The sequence below is a fragment of the Cannabis sativa genome, chromosome 2, assembly GCF_029168945.1.
Source record: "Cannabis sativa cultivar Pink pepper isolate KNU-18-1 chromosome 2, ASM2916894v1, whole genome shotgun sequence".
NCBI lineage: Eukaryota > Viridiplantae > Streptophyta > Magnoliopsida > Rosales > Cannabaceae > Cannabis > Cannabis sativa.
The window spans coordinates 90,941,993-90,956,400 of NC_083602.1; the positions used below are offsets into that span (position 1 = coordinate 90,941,993).

The 14,408-nt window shown below is 29.8% G+C and overlaps 3 protein-coding genes across 4 annotated transcripts; 2 read left to right on the forward strand and 1 right to left on the reverse strand.

The window, feature by feature from the left end:
* Positions 1 to 1,400: 1,400 nt before the first annotated feature.
* Positions 1,401 to 7,915, forward strand: LOC133035178 (putative disease resistance protein At1g50180). Of its 2 annotated transcripts, none has more exons than XM_061111028.1 (3): positions 1,401 to 2,514; positions 2,824 to 4,548; positions 7,628 to 7,915. In XM_061111028.1, exons 1-3 carry the CDS (start codon positions 1,449 to 1,451, stop codon positions 7,630 to 7,632), a joined length of 2,796 nt encoding a protein of 931 aa, XP_060967011.1. In that variant the 5' UTR covers positions 1,401 to 1,448; the 3' UTR covers positions 7,633 to 7,915. The 2 variants fall into 2 exon arrangements, with proteins under 2 accessions (XP_060967011.1, XP_060967010.1); XM_061111027.1 differs by lacking the exon at positions 7,628 to 7,915 and adding an exon at positions 4,694 to 4,768 and having other exon boundaries at positions 2,824 to 4,632.
* Positions 7,916 to 8,041: 126 nt separating this feature from the next.
* Positions 8,042 to 9,462, reverse strand: LOC133035186 (G-type lectin S-receptor-like serine/threonine-protein kinase LECRK4). Its single transcript, XM_061111036.1, has one exon. The coding sequence runs from the start codon at positions 9,107 to 9,109 to the stop codon at positions 8,081 to 8,083; it is 1,029 nt and encodes a 342-aa protein (XP_060967019.1). The 5' UTR covers positions 9,110 to 9,462; the 3' UTR covers positions 8,042 to 8,080.
* Positions 9,463 to 11,294: 1,832 nt separating this feature from the next.
* On the forward strand, positions 11,295 to 14,150 carry LOC133034593 (probable disease resistance protein RF9). Its single transcript, XM_061109705.1, has 2 exons — positions 11,295 to 12,261; positions 12,622 to 14,150. The coding sequence occupies exons 1-2, from the start codon at positions 11,295 to 11,297 to the stop codon at positions 14,148 to 14,150; spliced, it is 2,496 nt and encodes an 831-aa protein (XP_060965688.1).
* Positions 14,151 to 14,408: the final 258 nt, after the last annotated feature.

Sequence of the window (14,408 nt, forward strand, 5' to 3'; positions counted from 1 at the left end):
GAAACTCAAACAGTAAATTTGAAAAAAAAAAAAAGTTTAAAAAATAGTATATGGGATAATTCCCCTATTTTGAATTGTTTATGACCTTTCAGTAATATATATTTCTTATTATTATTTTTAGTATATGGTATATGTATTTTTTGTTATACGGTATACAATTTTTTAAAATAATATTTAAGTTATATTTTCTATTGTACTTTTGTTGATATGATATATAATTTTATTAGCATCTTATATATTTTTATTTTTATTTGTTGTTATTATTATATATATTTCTATTGTAAGACATATATTTTGTGTTATATAGTATATAAGTTTTATTGTATAGTATATTATTTTATTTTAGATAATGCATGTTTAGTTTTTATTTTATTATACATAAAGGTGATACATAATTTTGTTAATATGATATATACAATTTTTTTTAATAATATTACATTATTTTGTTTTATTTTTTATTGTAGGTATATACATTGTCTTGTATGGTATATGGTTTTTGTTGTCTATAGTATATCATTTATTTAAGATGATATTTAATTTCTATTTTATTATATATAAATTTTTTGGAATGTATACATATTTTTTAATTGTGCTATATATAATTTTGTTAGCCTGATATATATATTTTTTGAGTATTAATTTAATATTGTTACAATTTCTTTATGGTATATATAATTTTATTACTACTGTATATTAATTTTCAGTTATACGGTATATCAAATACTGCTGTATATATTTAATGATCTAATATATTTATTCATTTTTATTATAATATAATAATATGCAATACTAAAAATTATATAACTTAATTTTATTATTATATATTTTTTTAAAGAAAAATATGTGATAAATATATTTTTTATAATTTTTATTAGCTAATTTATTATTTTTGGACATTTTCTTAATTTTTTTTAAAAAGGGAACATTTGCTAACTTAATTTCCAAATTTAAAATCATTTTGTGTCTTAACCCTTTAAAAGAAAATTAATATTTAGTGTAAATTTCCCATTAGTCTAGCCATAAAATATTTATAATATTGTTACCTTTTGGACTATAAGAGTATACTTCGAAGACAAAAGCACATGTGAATCTAAGAAAATCAAGAAAACAAAATATATTTAATATAAAAAGGTAATTTTTTAATTTAATCTACAGCTATATATCAATTTTAAAATTAAAATTAATTAATGTAAAGAAAGACAAAAGCACATCGAATATGAGAAAATGAAACATATTTAATTCAAAAAAGTAATTATTTAATTTAAAATTGCATGATGATCTGATCACAATGAGAAAAGATTCTACTAGCTCCCACTACCACACCACTAAATTTAATTATATAATATTGAAGTTAGTCAAGCATGAACCCATCAACATTTAATGAACTTGAAAAGGCAGATGAACAAGATCACCTCTAATTCAATTTAGTTACTTAGCAAAACCATCAAATGGCAGATGCTGTTGTTTCATTTGTGATTAAAAGGCTTGGAGACTTGCTAATTGATGAAGCCAAGTTCTTGTATGGAGTTAAAGCCCAAGTGGGGAATGCACAGATCAAGCTTCAATGTATGAGTGCTTTCTTAAAAGATGCTGATGCTTGGGTAAGAAATGGTGATGACAGAGTTCGCCTTTTGGTTGTCCAAATCAGAGAAAATTCTCTTGACTTGGAAGATGTTATTGAGACTTATGTCTTCAAAGTGGCTTTGAAGAGGAATGAAGGTGTACTAAAAAGATCTATTAACATCTTCAGAGAGGGAATTGATGTCCACAAAGTTGGAACAGAGATTGAGAGGATCTCATCCAACATTGATACTTGGACTTCACAATTAGAAGCACTTGGAGTACAGAGATCAATACACAAAGCAGATGAAGCTTCTTCAAGCAGCTATGTCCAACAGCAAAGACAGTTGAGGCAAGCTTATTCTTTTGTTGAAGACAATGTTGTTGTCGGATTTGATAAAGATATTAAAGAGTTGGTTGCCCTTTTGACTGAAAAAGAGAACCCTCATAAGCATAAGGTGATCTCTGTATGTGGGATGGGTGGTTTGGGCAAAACTACTCTTGCAAGAAAGGTCTATCAGCATCCTCATGTCAGGACTCACTTTGATTGTTATGCTTGGGCCTCAATATCTCAGCAATGTAATACACGCAATGTCTTCGAAGAAGTTTACTTTGCTTTCACTTCTCCCACCAAAGAAAGAAGAGAAGAAATCAAAAACTTAAGTGATGTTGAATTAGCAAGGGAGCTTTACGACTTTCAGAAACAGAAAAAATGTTTGGTGGTCCTTGATGATATATGGACTGCTACAACATGGGATCTTCTAAAACATGTATTCCCTACGACTACTCAAGGAGACACATTGCATAGCAAGATCTTACTCACTACTCGGAATAAGGTTGTAGCTTTTCATGCCGATCCACATGGTTTCATCCATGAACCTCATTTCCTAAATGACGAGGAGAGTTGGAAGCTATTTCAGAATAAGTGCTATTCTATTGGAACAGATCCATCAGGTAATATACAGACTACTACTTCATTCTTTTTAATATTCTTTTTTTTTTATTTATTTATTTATTTATCTTTCCTACCGTTTATATTTATACATGTCAATACATTCACTTTGTATATTTTCCTAGTTTGTTAAGCAGATATACATATTATACTGACATTAGTGTGATAGGATCTAAGTGGCAGAGCTCCATTTAATTTAATTTTACGCGTAGGTTTTGACTTGATGACAATCCAGTAATATTATTTTGTAAGCCTCATACTTAAAAGCTAAATCATAAGTCTTTTTGTGTATTTTCAATGGACAAATTTAGATTCAAATGATGATGAAGAAAGGAAGAAAGAATTAGCGGTAGAGATGCTTAAAAAGTGCTCTGGTCTGCCATTAGCCATCATTGTGCTCGCTGGTCTTCTATCTAAGAAACAGACCATACGTGACTGGGAGTTGATGAAAGCAAATGTAATTCTCTGCATAGGTGAAGGTGATCAACAACATGATGTTGACTCAAATTACCGTGGTGTTTCAGGGGTCTTGGGTTTGAGTTACAGCGAGTTACCACGTCACTTGAAGCCTTGTTTTCTGTACTTGGCTCGTTACCCAGAAGATGTCCCAATAAGAGCAAAAAAGTTATGTCTTGTACTCATAGCAGAAGGTTTTATATCGCCAAGAAGAGGGCCTGTGGAAACTTTGGAGGAAGTGGCATATGATTGGTTGTGTGAGTTGGTGGAGAGGAGTATGATTCAGGTCAAAAAAATGAGTTCAACAGAAGGAAGGATAAAATCATTTTGCATTCATGATCTCATGAGAGACTTGTGTGTGTCTAAAGCCCAAGAAGAAAACTTTCTACATTTTACTGATTGGCAGAATAAAGGAGAACAGCCAATAGAAGCAAACGTACGAAGAGTTTCCATCTATGATAATGGAAATATTGATGGTAGTGATTTTATTCATATGTTTAGGAACAATGATGGCTCTCTCAGGTGCCTTGCTCTACAAGGTGGAAAAATTGAGTATAGAAAAAGAGTATTGAGACATGCATGCAATCACTTCTTGAAGCTTAGAGTTTTGATTATTGTTCATCAATATGACATATCTACTTTGAATTTGCCTAAAGAAATTGGGAATCTGATCCATCTAAGGTTATTAAGTATTCTTCATTGGGAAATAAAAAAGATTCCATCTTCTTTTGGGAATTTAAGATGCCTGCAGACTTTGAGAGTATGGACCGAGGATAATATCATAATACCAAGTTCAATGTGCAAGTTGGAGCAACTGAGGCATCTACATTTTTCTGGTAGGGTCATAAAATTTGGTAATTTCTTGAGGTCAACTAAGTCTAGAAATTTACAAACATTGGTAGGTATTGCTACCAAGGATCTTCTACTGACTGATCTTCTACAGTTGGAGAGTCTGAAGAAATTAGGAATTTATGTGGATGGAAATTTTGACAGATTCTTACACAATCCCCAAACTCTCACATTCACTCGTCTTCAGTCTTTACAAATACGCAATACATTTGAGAAGATAGATATTGTTCCTTTGATATTAAGCTGTCCTCACATTAATAAGCTTAGTGTGTACTCTCCTATAGTAAGATTACCAGAAGTCAATCAATTCTCCCCAAACCTCATCAAGTTAAGGTTGTTTGATCTCAGACTTGAGGATGATCCAATGCCAACATTAGAAAAGCTACCAAAATTAAGAGTCCTTAGAATTGACTATCATAGCTTTATGGGGGATGAGATGGTTTGCTCAAGAGGAGGATTCCCTAGACTTGAATCTCTGAGGCTGTTTTGTCTGAAAAACTTGAAAGAGTGGAAAGTGGAGGAGAGTGCATTGCCTACACTTGCCTATTTGACTATTTGGGGATGCAGGGGATTGAGGAGAGTTCCAGATGGAGTAAGAAACATTGTTACACTCAATGAGATAACGATAAAGCGTATGCCTAAGAAATTCAAAGAAAGGATGGAGCAAGGAGGAGACGATTTCCACAAAGTCAACCACGTGCCATCACGTGTATTCATCGATTGTGATACAGGTACATATCTATCTTTTGTTGTTAACTCCATTCTTTTTCTTTTTCTATCATTATTATCTTTACTTAAATTCTCAAATTAACATGTTTTTTTTTTTTGCTCTTTTAGCATTTTTTTTTATATAACTATTTTTTCTCAATAATTTTATTATTTTCTTTTATGTTTTTGTAAAGAATTGAAAAACCTATTGTTATTTTTTTTTGTAAAATCTATTAGTAGGGACTAATTGAATTATGGAGGAGGTTTCAATGGTTTCATTAAATATGAAGCCATTATGATTACATTTTTTTAAGCTATTAGATTACTATTGAATGATTGTGATTAATTTAGAAATTAAATAAAAATAAATAATAATTAACTTATAACATATAGTTAACTAATAATTTATTTCCTTATAAGACTTTAATGAAGATTAATTATATATTAAAATTAAATTTTTGAATTTATTTTCAAATAACGATCTGAAACAATGAAAATCAAGCGTAAAACCGCTCTAAAATACACCAATAAACGAGAAAATGCTTACTTTTCAGACCCGAAACATAGGCTAAATATAGCCTAACATTAAGCAATTAAAATATTCTTAGTTATATTATTAACTAGGGAATAGATTTGCACTTCGCGCGGTTTTAATAATTTTTTTTTTTAAAATTTTACATTAAAAAAATTAATTTTTAGTTACGAATAAAATCTCAATTCAGTCTAATACTATTTTATATTTATTTAAGAATAATATTAAATTATATAATATATTTATGTAAAATTTCTTTTATTTGTGATTAGCACAAATATTAATCATAACACAATAAAAATAAAAGCACATTTCGAATAAAGTTATTTATAATAATTAAAAGCTATTAGAAAAATAATTCTTTTAAATGAATCATAAGTTATAATGGTATAAATTTTTCTGTAATTAAAAAAATTATCAAAATTTTTTTATTTATTCATTTATAGTAAAACTTAATTTTTTGTTCATATATATTTAAATTAAATATTTTTTATAGTTTTTTTTTATTTATATAACAATATTAATTAAGTATTAATAATTTAAACATTGTAAATTTTTAACGTTTTTATTGAATGAGAGGTAGATATTTTAAAATATTATTTATTAATTTTTTGTTACAACAATTCATTAAATTAATGAATCATGATTTGTTATCTTTTTTTATTACTATTATTATTTATAATATTAATTGTTTGTATCAATTTTTTAAGTTAGACTAATATTATTATTTTAATTGATGAATATTTTTGTCTCTTCTCTTTCCTAGTGCCACATTTTTTAAACTCAATTAAGATGTATATAACTAATTAAAATACATATTCAAAGTAATTATGAAATAAAAATAATCAAATCTATAGAAAAAAAAAATTAATTTTTAGATACTTATATAAAGTTGATCAATTGAATATATATTTATATATAAATAGGTATTCAATTGCCTCTACAAAGAGAAACAATGTTAATTTTTGGATAAATCGATGTGAATGAAGAAATATAGTATTTTTTAATGAAATATAATACAGGGTGATTCTACAATGCACCCCCTTAAAATGGATGTATTGATGCACCCTTAACTTGTTTCGGCATCTAGAAGAATTTTTTAGTCTAATTTTTTTCATATTCATGTACGTTATATCTATTTAAGATATCCTACAAAATTTTAAAAAATTCGGAATAATTTACAATATAGAAAACAATGTTCAAACAGTCTATTTTACACGCGTATAAAATAAAATAGTCACACGTGCAACACACTGTTTGAACATAGTTTTCGGCGTGTTAAACTTTTCTGAATTTCTTAAAATTTTGCAAGTTGTCTTAAATAATTATAACGTACATGACTATGAGAAAAAATTTGACCAAAAAATTATTTTGGATGCTAAAACAAATAGGAGTGCATCAATATATCCATTTTAAGGGTGTGCATTGTAGAATTTTTCTATAATATATATTATGTTTACTTGTAGTTAATAAGTATAATACTCACATAGGGTGAAACTATTACAAAATATATATATATATATATATATATATATTACTTAGAAGAAATATTATAAAATAGATATAATATTAATAGATAAATAGTAAGAAAATGTTCATAAGATCTCATTTGATTTATATTTTTCTTTATATATTGAAAAAAACAATAATGTTTAATTTCATTTAAAATAATTTAGTTAGAATTTTTTTGGGCTAATAAAAATATAGAATTATATATATAAAATCTTAAAATAAAATTAACTTAAATTGTATATTATTATTATATATTACATCAAATATAAAAAACGTATAAAACAAATATTTATTAAATAATTACTTTTAAAAATATAAATAATGAAATATATATTAGATGAAAGATAAAAAATTTAAAAATTTTAAAAATAAAATAATAAAAATTTATAGGGTAAGAAATTAATCAACCACCCATAAACAAAAATACTTTTGAATGAATTAATATGACATAAAAAGAATAATATTTATAAGCTACATAGATGATGCCTACATCATTTATAAACAATGTGGGATATTTAGTTCATGTATTTTTGTAGTTATTTTCTAAATAAAATAGAAAAACTTTACAAAATTTTAAAAATAGAATAAAAAAAATCTAAGATCCCACCTAAACTTATTTTATGTTTTCCTTTATATTATATATATAGATTTTTACTAAAACACCCCTTTTGGGATGTTATCCATTAGTTATTAGTTCTTTATTTTTAGTTTATAATTACTTTCATTATATTTTGTAAAAAATGATATTCATACAGTATGTCATATATCTCTATTTTTTATGACTGATTAAATTATATATAAACAACCATAATTTGACATGTGTAATGTCTAATTATGTTATTATTTTTTAGCTATGAAATGTATAGTTTTTATGAATGATTTTGAATCTATTTTTACACAATTAATGTTATTTTTTCCCTCTTATTTATTATTGTGTAATTGAATTTTTAATTATCAATAAAATGCAACCCTTAATAATGAGTAGAAGTGAATATATATATATGTACTGAGTACTTATTTGCTCATGCATTTTCGTATTGGCAATACTATGAATGCAGATTGACTAAATATGAATTAAAGTGGGAGAATATCATATCAAGGTTTGGAGGATGTGTTGTCACTGCCAATCATCAATGTCTGTTTATTCAATTATTAATATTTAAAATATAAAGTGTAATATTCGAATTGTGTTGTGTTTTAATTCTTAAATTAGTGTCTGTTTTAAATTTTTATGTTTTATATGTTGTTATGTAATATATATGTTTGGATTGTTGTCTCATCAACATTGTCGTTTTCTTTTAGCAAAATGTGCAATAACAAGAAAAGCTCATGTGCAGTGTTTTTCAGCTCACTCTTACAGATATGGAATTATTGAACTAATTAATATTCCTAAGAGCATCATTATAACTCGTAAGCACAACATTCTTTATAAAGAACAATTCAATGAAGTATGAACAATCACTATGTTGCTTGTTACGACATTACTATAAAAGTTGAATAATTAATTAACATTAATTAGTAAATGAAGAGGGGTTGGGAGGAATAGAAATTTGAATGATTCCTTCAAGCATATGAATAACTTTTTTGATGGTGGGTCTCAACAATGGATTCTCTTGAATACACCACAATGCAACCATTACAAACCTCTCTACTCTGTTCATGTCACCCAAGGCTTCTTCATCATTCACCAAAACCATATCCATTTTCCCATCTTTATAGCAATCATAAACCCAATCACACAGTATCATTTCATTTTCTTCTTCTACCTTAGCTTCAAACTTCCTCCTACAACAAATCAATTCCAATAACACTATACCATAGCTATACACATCAACCTTAACTCTCACACCTGAGTTTTTGAACCATTCAGGTGCAACATACCCTCTGCTTCCTCTTATTCCAGTCTTTGTTTGAGTCTGATTCTTTGTCAAAATCTTAGCTAATCCAAAATCAGATATTCTTGCTGTAAATGAGTCATCTAGGAGGATGTTTTGAGGTTTAATATCACAATGTATGATCTGTGTACTACACTCTTCATGTAAGTAACAAAGCCCCATTGCTATGTCTAAACCAATTTGTGTTCTGTGGTGCCAGCTTGGCCTTGGAGATGGTCCAAAAAGAAAGCTCCCTAGAGAACCATTGTTCATGAATTCATAGACGAGTAATCGGTGTTGCCCTTCATTGCAGAGCCCAATTAGCTGAACTAAATTCTTATGATTCGTACGACCAATGGCACTTACTTCTGCCTTGAACTCCTGCTCACCTGATGCTTCTCTTGCCATGTCTATTTTGTCCAACTTCTTAATAGCAATACAGTTACTATAACCATTAATGCTTATAACTCCTTTGAAAACAGTACCAAAAGCACCACTTCCTAGTTGCTCACTGAACTTATTGGTTGCTTTCTCTAGCTCCTCATAACTGAAGCTTCTTAAGCTTTTTCCCTTGATGGCTTCGAATTTCGGTGGAATAATTGCTTTCCTCTTCTGTTTGAATCGAAAAATAACAAAACAAGTTGCTAACAAAAGAAGTACATTCATAAACACAGAACCACTTAAGAAAACAGATCCAATGAGTATGAGTTTCGAATCATTGTTATCATGTTTATTATTCTGTAATTAAAATTTTTAATTATGAAATAAAATTACATCCCTTAAAAATGGGTGAAAGTAACAAAGACACTTACTCACAAACTAGTAAGTATATATGTACTTATTTGCTTATGCATTTTCTGTATTGGCATTACTATGAATGCAGATTGATAGAATCTCATATCAACATTTGGAGGATGTGTTTGCCATTGCCAATCACCATTCACCAGTGTCTAGTGTCTGTTAGTTCAATTATTAATAATTGGAATGTAATGTGTAATATTCGAATTGTGTTGTTGTGTTTTAATTCTTAAATTACTGTCTCTTTCTGTAATTGACAAGAGTTCATGTGCAGAGTGTTATCTTTTGTTTTTGTGTTCTTCTGTTGATGTTTTGTAATTGTTTTCTTCCTCTAATCATTGTCTTAGTATTAAATTGGATTTGATCAGAGTGTTGTATGCAATGCAATCCATATATGCAATGCAAGTAAAATAGTCCAATCAACCCAACAACCAAGTGAAACTAAGTCTTCCATATATTGATTTGTTGGGCTCAAATTATATTCTTCCAAAGAAATTTCTACAAAGAGTTAACTCGGTTTGTAGGAATTTGTTGTGAGATGAAATGAGTAAAACAAAGAAAGAAGCAGCAATAGAGAAATATGTATGGACAGTTGAAACTAAACAAGATACATTGTGGGTCAATTGGAGGGACTACAAGTAGACATGATTAAAGATAAATTCAACAATCTTCGCTCTGGTATCGTTTAAACAAGCCCTTATCGGATCAATGAGCATTGTGTCCTCCTCAAAGAAAGGCTTCTTGGCAAGGCGAGGTATGAAATAGACTTTCAATTTCGAAACACAAATTTATTCTCTAGCTTGCAGTGTTGGATAGGTTGAAAAGGAAAGAGAGATTATTTAGATGTAACATATTATTGCTGATGAGATGTGTCCTTTGTGTGGTATTAATTAAGTTCTGGCTGGGATGGAGGACTTTGGCAGGAAGGGATTGAAAAATGGAAAAAATTACAAAAACGGTTAATTTTTCATAAAATTTTTACATAAAATTTTTTTATGTTTATAGATTTTTTATTTTTTTACATTTTTACAGTATTTTATAATATCACAAGAAAACCACATGAAATTAACAGAAAACAACACAAAAAATGATATATAAATAACAAAAAATCAACCGCAAAATAAAGAGTAGAAGATAAAAATACATCAAAAACCGTATTTTCTGTAATTATTTTATTATTTTTGTGTTTAGGAAATTATTCCTTGAAAAATTGAAGGAAAGTAAATATAAAAGGCAAGTTTTTGCAGCTGCTATGGCAACTGTATGGAAATGAGGCTATTTGGAATTTAAATGTATACACAATAGGAGCAATTGTAAAGAAAATAGAATATGATGTAAAGCATAGAAAAGTCTCTAACTCTAACATAGATGTTGATTGGTTTGAAAAGTTGTAATATTTGCAGGCTGGTTTTGATATAATTCTATAAGTTGGCCTATATCTTAAAACATTATGTTCAAATCAGAAATCCGAGCATTGTAGTACTCATCAAGAAGAACATTATGAGGCTTTAGTGGATGATTTATTTCTAGCAATTGAATCTCACATTATAACAGAGCTGAGACATGAACTCATTTTTGCTGTAATAATTTTTTATGAAATTTTTGTTTACTGGGAAACACAGGTGTACCATTGCACAACTCATATATGAGGTTTTTTTGTTTTCTTGGAAAGACTTTGGAGTCAAGCTCAAATGAGTTTGTCCATGCGTGTCTTATTCATATTTTAATCAGGTTTGAATCTTAATCTTATCCATATGTGTAGTCAATTGTGGTGGTTGCATTTTTCTTGGTACAGTTAGTAATATTTATTAATATGTAGAAAAAGTGCTACCTGTATATGGAAAATGAATTGCGAAAGAAAGAATTCCCTTTCATTAATTGATTACTATTATCAAAAAGCAAAGATATTTGAGGCAAAAACAGCAGCCATGATTGAATACCAACAACACCACTTGGGATAGAAATGCTTAAATGAGTGATCTCTTTTGTTGTTAGTTCATATCATATCATACAATTTAATTCAATTCTGTTGTTTACAGAGCAAGATCATCATATGGCAGATGCTGTTGTTTCATTTGTGATTGAAAGGCTTGGAGACTTGGTGATTTCCGAAGCTGAATTCTTGCATGGAATCAAAGGCCAAGTGGGGAAAGCAAAAATCAAGCTTCAATGTATGAGTGCTTTCTTGAAAGATACAGATGCTTGGGTTAGAAATGGTGCTGATGAGAGAGTTCGCCTTTTGGTTGTCCAAGTCAGAGAAAATGCTTATGCCTTGGAGGATGTTATTGAGACTTATGTCTTCAAAGTGGCTTCCTCTTCTAATCATGGAACTATGAGACGTGCATTGAAATGGTGTGTTGGCATTATTGATGTGTATAAAGTTGGATCAAAGATAAAGAAGATCTCATCTAGTATTGATACTTGGACATCAGAATTAGAAGCACTTGGCGTACACAGATCATTAGGCAATGCAATTGAAGCGTCATCAAGCTATGTCCAGAAACAAAAAGAGTTGAGGAAAGCTTATTCGTATGTTGAAGACAATGTTATTGTTGGATTCGATAAAGATATCCAAGATTTGGTTGCCCTTTTGACTGAAAAAGAGGACCCTGATAAGCATAAGGTGATTTCTGTCTATGGGATGGGTGGTTTGGGGAAGACTACTCTTGCAAGAAAGGTCTATCAGCATCCTCAAGTCAGGACTCACTTTGATTGTTATGCTTGGGCCTCAATATCTCAGCAATGTAATAGACGCGATGTCTTGGAAACAATTTTATCTGGTTTCACTTCTCAAATAGATGCAGAAAGAAATCGCATCAAAAACTTAAGTGATGATGAATTAGCAAGGAAGGTTCACAACTTTCAGAAACAGAACAAATGTTTGGTGGTTCTTGATGATATATGGACCACAACAACATGGGATCTTCTAAAGCATGCATTCCCTACTCAAGGAGACACACATAGCAGGATCTTACTCACTACTCGGAATAAGGTTGTGGCTTTGCATGTGGATCAACACGGTTTCATCCATGAACCTCATTTCCTCAATGAAGAGGAGAGTTGGGAGCTGTTTCAGAACAAGTACTCCCACATTGGAATGCATCCATCAATTAATATACTATACTTCATTCTTATTAACTTAATCATCATAATATTAATTTTTACCTTTGTTGATATCGATGTTGTGTAAATAACACTTAATTATGTCAGTCCATATAAAATATTCTAATATTTTATTTCCTTCATATTAATTTACTCCTTTCATCCATAGAAAAAACACATGTAGCATTAGTGACAATTCAATAGTATGTAAGAGTATAAATAATGTTCCATTACTTAAATCATAACTCATTTTGTGCATTTTCAATGGATAAATTCAGACTCAAATGAGGATGATGATGAAGAAAGGAAGAAAGAACTAGCGGTGGAGATGCTTAAAAAGTGCTCTGGTTTGCCATTAGCTATCATTGTGCTTGTTGGGCTTCTTTCTAAGAAACACACCTTATATCAGTGGGAGCTGATGAAAGAAAATGTAATTCGCTGCATAGGTCAAGGTAATCCACAACATGATGATGACTCAAAATATTGCAGTGTTTCTTCGGTCTTAGGATTAAGTTATAGCGAGTTACCACGTCAGTTGAAGCCTTGTTTTTTGTATTTGGCTCGTTATGCTGAAGATGTCACGATAAGACTAAAAGAGTTGTGCCATATACTCATAGCAGAAGGTTTTGTATCGTTAAGAAGAGGTTCTGTGGAAGCTTTGGAGGATGTGGCATATGATTGGTTGAGTGAGTTGGTGGAGAGGAGTATGATTCAAGTAAAACAAATGAGTTCGACAGGAAGGATTAAATCAATTTGCATTCATGATCTCATGCGAGATTTGTGTGTGTCTAAAGCTCAAGAAGAAAACTTTCTACATTTTATTGATTGGAGAACGAATAGAGAGGAAGAACCAATAGAAACAAATATTAGAAGAATTGCCATATGTGTTCATGAAAGTTCTAATTATGATTTAATTCATGAAGCTCGAAATATAGATGGCTCTCTTAGGTCCCTTTCTGTACATGGTAAGGGGAGAGTCATAGATGTTATGTTCAGAAAAAGAGTATTGAGTCATGTATGCAATCGCTTTTTGATGCTTAGAGTTTTGATCATGGATGAGAATGATGCTAGGTATGAAACTAAACTGCCTACAGAAATTGGGAATTTGATCCATCTAAGGTTATTAAGTATTCCTAATTGGCGAATTGAAAAGATTCCATCTTCTTTTGGGAATTTAAGATGCCTACAGACTTTGAGAGTATCGCCTCAGATTGATATAATAATACCAAATTCATTGTGGAAGTTGGAAAAGTTGAGGCATCTATATTTCTCAAATCTAGTTGGTGGCATAGAATTTGGTAAATTCTTGAGATCAATTAAGTCTAGAAATTTTCAGACATTGGTAGGTGTTCGTACCAAGGATCTTTTTTTGAGTGATATTCTACAACAGGAGAGTCTCAAAAAATTACGAATTTGTGTGGATAGAAATTTTGAGACATTCTTACACAATCCCCAAACTCTCACATTCACTCGTCTTTTCTCTTTACAAGTATATAATCCATCTTACATCAACATAATAGATATTGTTCCTTTCTTACTAACCTGTCCTTGTATTTATAAGCTTAGAGTGCGGTCACCTATAGTAAGATTACCACAAGACAACCAATTCTCCCCAAATCTCATCAAGTTACAGTTGAGTAATCTCCAACTTAAGGATGATCCAATGCCAACATTAGAAAAGCTACCAAAATTAAGAGTCCTTAGAATTGACTATCAGAGCTTTATGGGAGAAGAGATGGTGTGCTCAAGAGGAGGTTTCCCTCGACTTGAATCTCTTCAGCTTACTATCAATGAATGCAGATTTTGAGGTTGGCTATATATGAATTTAAGTGGGAGAATCTGATATCAACATTTGGAGGATGTGTTTGCCACTGCCAATCACCACTATCTGTTTGTTCATTTGGAATAAAAATGTGTAATATTTGGGTTGTGTTTCAATGATTTTCCCACATTTACAATACATATCAATCATTTTCAAAACCCATTTTGTAAACCATAGAATGAACTTCTCTTTCCTTATTCAACTTAAAGGTTCAATAGTTGGAGGTATTTCGATTCTTAGTTA